Source organism: Procambarus clarkii, chromosome 39 (assembly GCF_040958095.1).
Source record: "Procambarus clarkii isolate CNS0578487 chromosome 39, FALCON_Pclarkii_2.0, whole genome shotgun sequence".
NCBI classification, from domain to species: Eukaryota; Metazoa; Arthropoda; class Malacostraca; order Decapoda; family Cambaridae; genus Procambarus; species Procambarus clarkii.
The window spans coordinates 39,350,911-39,361,386 of NC_091188.1; the positions used below are offsets into that span (position 1 = coordinate 39,350,911).

At 47.7% G+C, this 10,476-nt stretch overlaps 1 protein-coding gene across 1 annotated transcript in view; it reads right to left on the reverse strand.

Annotated features, from left to right (window-relative positions):
• Window positions 1–8,592, reverse strand: part of LOC123760269 (girdin) — a 167,659-nt gene extending 159,067 nt beyond the window's left edge. The window contains exon 1 of the mRNA XM_069338200.1: window positions 8,461–8,592. Within this exon, the coding sequence (XP_069194301.1) occupies window positions 8,461–8,592 (132 nt within the window). The remainder of the gene's footprint in view (window positions 1–8,460) is intronic.
• Between the last annotated feature and the right edge of the window lie 1,884 nt (window positions 8,593–10,476).

Here is a 10,476-nt window from a genome sequence, read left to right on the forward strand (position 1 = left end):
TGCCCATTGTTTCTCTGCGGCGCCCGGGATCGAACCCGGGACCACTGGATCACAAGTCCAGCGTGCTGTCGACTCGGCCGACCGGCTCCCTGATTGTTCATTACATCTAAGTATGTACGATGCTACACATAGTTACAATAAAGCACTATGTAAACAGTAGTCTGGATTACATATTGACTACATAGTTCTCGAGAACCCAACGTCTTCCAGAACCCGGGCCCAAGGGTTATGTCCCAACCCTGGCTTCATGATGTGTACAGAAACGTTGGTACAGCTACACTAATTCGTTATCAAAATGTGACTCCTGGTCCCCCTCACAAGCCACATAATGATTACAAATACCTGTTACTTAGATCACAACTTTATTGAAGTTCTGACAACCATGGGGAATGGACCTTCAAAACCAGTCCAGATTCCCGGTGGAGGAGATTTCAGCAAATTCAACTTCAATAATAAACGGATAAACTGGGAGCAAATAAACCAGGACTTCACAGAAATAAACTGGTTAGAACAGCTAGGAAATACAAACCTGAACCAGTGCCTGGAAAAAATAAGCTCAGTAGCACTAGAAATATGTTCAAACCGCATACCCCTAAGAAAAAAGAGAAAGAGATGCAGATTGGAACGGGAACGTCGTTCCCTGTATAGGTGAAGAAAACGAATCGCGGAGCAACTTGAGAGTCGCACCCTATCTCAAGAACGGCGAAGAAGGTTGGGTAGAGAAATAGAAACAATTGAACTCAAGCTACAAGAATCATACAAAACCCAGGAGAGGCAAAGAGAGCAAAAGGCCATCAGTGAAATAGAGAGAAATCCGAAATATTTTTTTTCCTATGCAAAATCAAGATAAAAAACCACATCTAGTATCGGGCCCCTGCGAAAGGGAGATGGAACTTTCACAGATGACAACAAAGAAATGAGCGAGTTACTGAGGAAGCAGTACGACTCTGTTTTCAGCGAGCCATTAAACACACTAAAGATTGATAACCCAAATGAATTTTTCATGGATATGATACCAACATCAAATCATACATCAGACGTCACCCTGTCCCCACTGGATTTTGAAGAAGCCATAAACAGTATGCCTATGCACTCTGCACCAGGCCCGGATTCTTGGAACTCCATATTCATCAAGAACTGTAAAAAACCACTATCGCAGGCCCTTCACATTCTGTGGAGACAAAGCCTAGATACTGGCGTTATCCCTGACATACTAAAAACAGCAGAGATAGCACCACTCCATAAAGGAGGAAATAAGGCAGAGGCAAAAAATTACAGACCGATAGCACTAACATCGCACATCATAAAAAATTTTGAGAGAGTGCTAAGATCACAAAATACATGGAATCAGAGCATCTCCATAACCCCGGACAACATGGTTTCAGAACAGGGCGCTCTTGCCTGTCGCAGTTGCTGGACCACTATGATATGGCATTAGATGCTATGGAAGAAACAAAACGCCGATGTAATTTACACAGATTTCGCAAAAGCTTTTGATAAATGTGACCATGGTGTTATTGCACATAAAATGCGTTCAAAAGGAATTACCGGAAAAATAGGCAGATGGATCTACAATTTCCTGACTAACAGAACCCAATGTGTAATAGTCAACAAAATAAAATCCAGCCCATCAACCGTGAAGAGCTCAGTCCCCCCAGGGTACTGTGCTTGCTCCAGTACTTTTTCTCATCCTCATATCGGACATAGACAAGAACACAACCTATAGCACTGTATCATCCTTTGCAGATGACACTAGGATCTTCATGAGAGTAGGCAACATAGAGGACACGACAAACCTCCAATCAGATGTAGATCAGGTCTTTCTATGGGCTACAGAAAATAATATGGTGTTTAACGAGGATAAGTTCCAGCTCATGCGCTACGGGAAGCTTCAAAGCCTTTATTGTGGGACTTCGTGGTAAGATACCTGCTATATTATCTGGTGGGGCTTCTGCGTCCGCCACACTGGCTGGCCACAACACCACAACCCCACGGGCTCACCATAGCCCGTGCTACTTGCAACTCTTTGTTACAGGTAGCGAATCAACAACAACCACAACCCCTCGCTCCATGTGATAGCACTCCCCGCTTACCTTACCCTGTGATTACCTTGATTCCAGGGCTTAGCGTCTCCGCGGCCCGGTCCTCGACCAGGCCTCCTAGTTGCTGGTCTGGTCAACAGGCTGTTGGACGCGGCTGCTCGCAGCCAAACGTATGAGTCACAGCCTGGTTATCAACTTCTCTCTTGAACACTGTGAGGGGTCGGTCAGTTATGCCCCTTATGTGTAGTGGAAGCGTGTTGAACAGTCTCGGGCCTCTGACGTTGATAGTTCTCTCTTGAACACTGTGAGGGGTCGGTCAGTTATGCCCCTTATGTGTAGTGGAAGCGTGTTGAACAGTCTCGGGCCTCTGATGTTGATAGTTCTCTCTTGAACACTGTGAGGGGTCGGCCAGTTATGCCCCTTATGTGTAGTGGAAGCGTGTTGAACAGTCTCGGGCCTCTGATGTTGATAGTTCTCTCTTGAACACTGTGAGGGGTCGGCCAGTTATGTCCCTTATGTGTAGTGGAAGCGTGTTGAACAGTCTCGGGCCTCTGATGTTGATAGTTCTCTCTTGAACACTGTGAGGGGTCGGCCAGTTATGTCCCTTATGTGTAGTGGAAGCGTGTTGAACAGTCTCGGGCCACTGATGTTGATAGTTCTCTCTTGAACACTGTGAGGGGTCGGCCAGTTATGTCCCTTATGTGTAGTGGAAGCGTGTTGAACAGTTTCGGGCCTCTGATGTTGATAGTTCTCTCTTGAACACTGTGAGGGGTCGGCCAGTTATGTCCCTTATGTGTAGTGGAAGCGTGTTGAACAGTCTCGGGCCTCTGATGTTGATAGTTCTCTCTTGAACACTGTGAGGGGTCGGCCAGTTATGTCCCTTATGTGTAGTGGAAGCGTGTTGAACAGTCTCGGGCCTCTGATGTTGATAGTTCTCTCTTGAACACTGTGAGGGGTCGGCCAGTTATGTCCCTTATGTGTAGTGGAAGCGTGTTGAACAGTCTCGGGCCTCTGATGTTGATAGTTCTCTCTCGAACACTGTGAGGGGTCGGCCAGTTATGTCCCTTATGTGTAGTGGAAGCGTGTTGAACAGTCTCGGGCCTCTGATGTTGATAGTTCTCTCTTGAACACTGTGAGGGGTCGGCCAGTTATGTCCCTTATGTGTAGTGGAAGCGTGTTGAACAGTCTCGGGCCTCTGATGTTGATAGTTCTCTCTTGAACACTGTGAGGGGTCGGCCAGTTATGTCCCTTATGTGTAGTGGAAGCGTGTTGAACAGTCTCGGGCCTCTGATGTTGATAGTTCTCTCTTGAACACTGTGAGGGGTCGGCCAGTTATGTCCCTTATGTGTAGTGGAAGCGTGTTGAACAGTCTCGGGCCTCTGATGTTGATAGTTCTCTCTTGAACACTGTGAGGGGTCGGCCAGTTATGTCCCTTATGTGTAGTGGAAGCGTGTTGAACAGTCTCGGGCCTCTGATGTTGATAGTTCTCTCTTGAACACTGAGGGGTCGGCCAGTTATGTCCCTTATGTGTAGTGGAAGCGTGTTGAACAGTCTCGGGCCTCTGATGTTGATAGAGTTCTCTCTCTGAGTACCTGTTGCACCTCTGCTTTTCAACGGGGGTATTCTGCACATCCTGCCATGCCTTCTGGTCTCATGTGGTGTTATTTCTGTGTGCAGGTTTGGGACCAGCCCCTCAATTATTTTCCACGTGTAAATTATTATGTATCTCTCCCGCCTGCGCTCAAGGGAGTACAGATTTAGGCTCTTTAGTCGGTCCCAGTAATTTAGATGTTTTACCGAGTGGATTCTAGCAGTAAAGGATCTCTGCACGCTCTCCAGGTCAGCAATTTCTCCAGCTTTGAAAGGGGCTGTCATTGTGCAGCAGTACTCCACTCTAGAGAGCACTAGCGTCTTGAACCCCCATGCACCAGCACCATAAGAGGCTGGTGCACAAGTTGGAGAAACAGGCAAGAATATGTAGTGGATAAGGGAGTACCTAGGCCATAGAAAACAGTAAGTTACTGTGAGGGGGTGAGACCCCAAACTGACGTGATGTCACGAGCGGAGTCCCACAGGGTTCTGTACTCGGACCTATCCTATTTTTGTTATACGTAAATAATCCAGCGGGCATAGTCTCATCCTCTCAACGTTTGCTTATGACGCTAAAATTATGAGATGGATTATGACAGAGGACAGCATGAGACTACAAGATGACCTAGACAAACTGAAGGAATGATAACAAAAATGGCTACTAGAGTTTGACTGGAGCAAGTGTAAAGTTATGAAGATAGATGTAGTGAGCAGGAGGCCAAACACAAGGTACCAGTTGGGAGATGAAAATCCTTCAGTAATCAAGAAGAAAGATCTGGGGGGTAGACACGAGACCAAAAGCAGGAGGGAGTGGAAGAAGTACAGAGGTCAATGGACAGAAGAAACCCGGAATAGACGCACCATGACAAGGAACAAATACATAGATATGCAGACGATGAGTCACAATAACGAGGCTGAAGACATGATGACCACACTACACACCAGAAGATGAGCAGACGAAGACGTTTCGGCCCATCTTGGACCATTGTCAAGTCCAATGCAAAACATCGTCGTCTCCCAACCACTTGGGCTGGACGGTAGAGCGACGGTCTCGCTTCATCCAGGTCGGCGTTCAATCCCCGACCGTCCACACAAGTGGTTGGGCACCATTCCTTCCCCCCGTCCCATCCCAAATCCTTATCCTTACCCCTTCCCAGTGCTATATAGTCGTAATGGTTTGGCGCTTTTCCGTGATAATTCCCTTCCCTTCCTCATCTTCTGGTGTGTGGTTTAGTCTTGAAATACATAAATATATGAAGATTGTCCGAAAAACACTATGAACATTATATTGTCTAAAGCAAAGAGACAGCCACTACTCCTACATAGTCAAATATGAGACTGCGAAACCAATTACTTGGTTATGAAAAAGAGGAGGTTAATATACCGGAAATGATAAGGAAATGTGTGAAAAACTCAAAGCCAGTTTCCATGGAGTGTTCACAACCGAGCCTAAACAGCTCCAGCCAGTGATAAAAAAGGAGCTACCCCTGCACGAGAAGTTAAAGTTAATTATTGAGGTAACAGCAGAGGCAGTAAGGAACCAACTAGCAGCACTAAGACAAAACTAAAGCTATTGGGCCAGACAACGTATTGCCATGGATGTTAAAAGAAGTTACACAGCCCCTCAGCTAACCTCTAGCATTGATTTTTAACGAGTCATTTACAAAGGGAGAATTGCCCAACTTCTGGAAGAAGGCAAATGTGCTACCAATTTACAAGAAGATAGAAAATAGACATTTAACTACATATCAGTATTAATGACACGCACTCCATGCAACGTACCTTTAAAGAATAATAAGGACAAGGCTAGTTACACACCTGGAGAGAAGTATGTAAACAAACATGTTTACATACATGTTTACAAACATGTTTATGTGAACAAACATGTTTGTTTACATACCTTAAGGTTTGTAAACAAACATCAACATGGCTTTGGGGGAGGGAAACTGTACCTGACGAAGCTATTGAAGTTCTACGATAAAGTAACTCATTAAGGCCAAACAGAGAAGGTTGGGCAGATTGCATATTTCTGGACTGCCCAAAAGCCTTTGATACAGTAGCTCATGAGAGATTACTACACACAATTGAGATACAGGAGAAGTGGACAAGAACTGACTTGGGGGTAAGGAATTACCTAACAGACAGAAGTAAGAGCGCCACAGTGAAGGACGAGAAGTCAGACAAGCTTTGGGTGACAAGCGGAGTACCTCAAGGATCGCTGCTGGCACTCTCGCTATTTTTCGGTTATGTTAATGGCTTAACTACACATAGTTGAGTCTTGTATGCTAATCTCCGTACGATTGTACGACTCTCCAAGATGATTTAAACTACAAAGTTGGTCCGAGAAATGACCCCTGGATGTCAACAGCAGCAAATGCAAGGTGATGGAGATGGGACCAGGTGAAAATAGGAGCCAAAGGACGGTACACAATGAAGGGAAACTACCTCCCTGTAATGACTAGAACAAATTACCTGGCAGAGGACTTCAACACCAAACCTAACTAGCAAAAGTTTGTAAAACATTCTGGAACGTAAATATGGAGGTATTTACAGCACTGTACAACGCCTACACGAGACTGGTCTCAGAATATGTCGCTCCATCATGGACGCCCCATTACATAAAGAAAGGAAACTTGAAAAGGGTCTGGGGCCAGATTCACGAAAGCACTTACGCAAGCACTTACGAACGTGTACATCTTTCCTCAATCATTGACGGCTTTGGTTACATTTATTAAACAGTTTACAAGCATGAAAACTGGCCAATCAACTGTTGTTATTGTTATAAACAGCCTCCTGGTGCTTCCGAGCTCATTAACTGTTTAATAATTGTAAACAAAGCCGCCAAAGATTGAGAAAAGATGTACAGGTTCGTAAGTGTTTGCGTAACTGCTTTCGTGAATCTGGCCCCTGAACTTTAGACGTTGACTCGTCCCGGAATTGAAAGGGTTGTCCTACGAAGATGGAAAAAATTCCATCTGACGTCAAAAAAGATGAGATAGAGAGAGAGGAGACATAACAGGGACGTATAAAATACTCAGGAGGGATTGACAGAGTGGAAAAAGAAATGCTCACAATGAATACAATAAAACAAGAGGGAATGGGGGGGAGAGAGGGATCAGGCACAAGCAGTTGAGCACACACAGGTGAGTACAAAGGGCGCCTGATAGCTGAGTGGACAGCACGCTGGATACGTAGTCCTGTGGGCCAAGGATCGATCCCTGGTGGAGGTGGAAACAAATGGGCAGTTTCTTTCACCCTGATGTAAATAAGTACCTGGGAGTTAGACAGCTGCTACGGGCTGCTTCATGGGCGCGCGTGTGTGTATGTGAGAAGAAGAAAATAATAATAAGTACATTGACAGTTGAGAGGCGGGACCAAAGAGCCAGAGCACAACTCCCGCTAGCACAAACAGGTGAATACAAACAGGTGAATACACAGGAGGAGGAAAGCGGCCATCACCGGTCCTCACAATTCACTTCCTGATGTAAACAGAGAATTTGCCGGCGCCTAAAATATCATATTTACACTTTTACGCGCCAGTGATCCCGGGCGGTGGGGGGGGGGGGGGGGGGCGGGGGGGGGCAGGAGTGCACGCGGAGTGGGGAGAGTGCACATAGAGTGATGTTCAGACCAAGCACTCTAGCAGTGTACAGGTTCCCAAATACCCCCCCCCCCCCACACACACAACTGTGGGCAATACGACTTCATGTGTCAGCCGGTGAGAGAGAGTCCAGATGCTTGAATGAATTGGCATTTAAATACTGAGGCTCCTTGAACTGTTAGTGGACTCACTTGCCTATGGTAGGTGGCCTGAGCCATGGAGGAAGTTCCTCCATGAGGAGAGGGAGAAGGAAAGGAGGGGAGAAGGGAGAACTAATGATCTGAGCCCCAGATCATTACAGCAGCATGGATCTGGACGAGGGGACAAGAGCTGCCCCTATAACCAAATGAACCTCAAGTATTAATTATTAAAACACCCGCAACGAGGCTAACAAGCCTTAACATACTGGACGTCATCACAATATGGCATATACTTAACCATTTACAAGTGATTAACAAAGAGCAATGGATATTGATCCGATTGATCCAAGACATCTCCAATGGCTGGGAGCCGGTCGGCCGAGCGGACAGCACACTGGACTTGTAATCCTGTGGTCCCGGATTCGATCCCGGGCGCCGGCGAGAAACAGTGGGCAGAGTTTATTTCACCCTATGCACCTGTTACCTAGCAGTAAAATAGGTACCTGGGTGTTAGTCAGCTGTCACGGGCTGCTTCCTGGGGGTGGAGGCCTGGTCGAGGACCGGGCCGCGGGGACACTAAAGCCCCGAAATCATCTCAAGATAACCTCAAGATGGCATAAACATCTTTACATCTCGTAAAGGGGCCTGACGGCTGAGTGGACAGCGCTCGGTATTCGTAGTCACAAGGTTCCGGGTTCGATCCCCGGCGGAAGCTGAAACAAATGGGCCAGAGTTTATTTCACCCTGATGCCCTTGTTCACCTAGCAGTAAATAGGTGCCTGGGAGTTAGACAGCTGCTACGGGCTGTTTCCTGGGGGATGTGTAACAAAAAGGAGGCCTGGTCGAGGACCGGGCCGCGGGGACGCTAAGCCCCGAAATCATCTCAAGATAACCTCAGGAAGATAACACTCCATGGATTTTTTCCTACAAGTCCGCTTACACGGTCCAGTGTAGGCGGTTCACTGTGGGTACCTACCTTACCTACCTACCTTGAGGTGCTTCCGGGGCTTAGTGTCCCCGCGGCCCGGTCGTCGACCAGGCCTCCTGGTTGCTGGACTGATCAACCAGGCTGTTAGACGCGGCTAACTTTAAGAAGGGTAAACTTTAATGATGATTTCTTGAGTTTCCTAATGTACAAAACCCCTGAAGCCACGGCGGATGAGCGGAATCCCAATATCCGCGTCAGAATGTGTTTTTCCCCGCACCGTCGCGAAGGCATTTCCACGAGACGGTCAAATTAGACGTGTTATATCTTGAGGTTATCTTGAGATGATTTCGGGGTTTTTTAGTGTCCCCGCGGCCCGGTCCTCGACCAGGCCTCCACCCCCAGGAAGCAGCCCGTGACAGCTGACTAACTCCCAGGTACCTATTTACTGCTAGGTAACAGGGGCATTCAGGGTGAAAGAAACTTTGCCCATTTGTTTCTGCCTCGTGCGGGAATCGAACCCGCGCCACAGAATTACGAGTCCTGCGCGCTATCCACCAGGCTACGAGGCCCTTGTTACACTGACTCAGCTCAACCCGTCTTAAGATGCGAAGCTTGTAGTGTATTATACAGTTGTATTTTGATTTCATTTTGCTTGAGGGCTGTTCAGCGATGCAGACACGACCTAAATTAATATATTCTGCCTGATCCCGGCTACAGTTATTGGCAAGCACAAAACTGTAGCCGTCAGTCCATGATCTTGGCCTGACGTCCTAGACTATATGAAGGGCTACAAGGGTGCCAGGAGACACAGCTACACATGGACTACATGAAGGGCTACAAGGGTGCCAGGAGACACAGCTACACATGGACTACATGAAGGGCTACAAGGGTGCCAGGAGACACAGCTACACAGACTACATGAAGGGCTACAAGGGTGCCAGGAGACACAGCTCCACATAGACTACATGAAGGGCTACAAGGGTGCCAGGAGACACAGCTCCACATAGACTACATGAAGGGCTACAAGGGTGCCAGGAGACACAGCTCCACATAGACTACATGAAGGGCTACAAGGGTGCCAGGAGACACAGCTACACAGACTACATGAAGGGCTTCAAAACGCTTGTGCTCTCTAGAGTGGAGTACTGCTGCACAATGACAGCCCCTTTCAAAGCTGGAGAAATTGCTGACCTAGAGAGCGTGCAGAGATCCTTTACTGCTAGAATCCACTCAGTAAAACATCTAAATTACTGGGACCGACTAAAGAGCCTAAATCTGTACTCCCTTGAGCGCAGGCGGGAGAGATGCATAATAATTTACACGTGGAAAATAATTGAGGGGCTGGTCCCAAACCTGCACACAGAAATAACACCACATGAGACCAGAAGACATGGCAGGATGTGCAGAATACCCCCGTTGAAAAGCAGAGGTGCAACAGGTACTCTGAGAGAGAACTCTATCAACATCAGAGGCCCGAGACTGTTCAACACGCTTCCACTACACATAAGGGGCATAACTGGCCGACCCCTCACAGTGTTCAAGAGAGAACTGGATAAGCACCTCCAAAGGATACCTGATCAACCAGGCTGTGACTCATACGTCAGGCTGCGAGCAGCCGCGTCTAACAGCCTGGTTGATCAGTCCAGCAACCAGGAGGCCTGGTCGACGACCGGGCCGCGGGGACACTAAGCCCCGGAAGCACCTCAAGGTAGGTAGGTAGGGCTACAAGGGTGCCAGGAGACACAGCTACACAGACTACATGAAGGGCTACAAGGGTGCCAGGACACACAGCACCACATAGACTACATGCAGGGCTACAAGGGTGCCAGGAGACACAGCTCCACATAGACTACATGCAGGGCTACAAGGGTGCCAGGAGACACAGCTACTCCTAGACTACATGAAGGGCTACAAGGGTGCCAGGACACACAGCACCACATAGACTACATGAAGGGCTACAAGGGTGCCAGGAGACACAGCTCCACATAGACTACATGAAGGGCTACAAGGGTGCCAGGACACACAGCACCACATAGACTACATGCAGGGCTACAAGGGTGCCAGGAGACACAGCTCCACATAGACTACATGCAGGGCTACAAGGGTGCCAGGAGACACAGCTACTCCTAGACTACATGAAGGGCTACAAGGGTGCCAGGACACACAGCACCACAT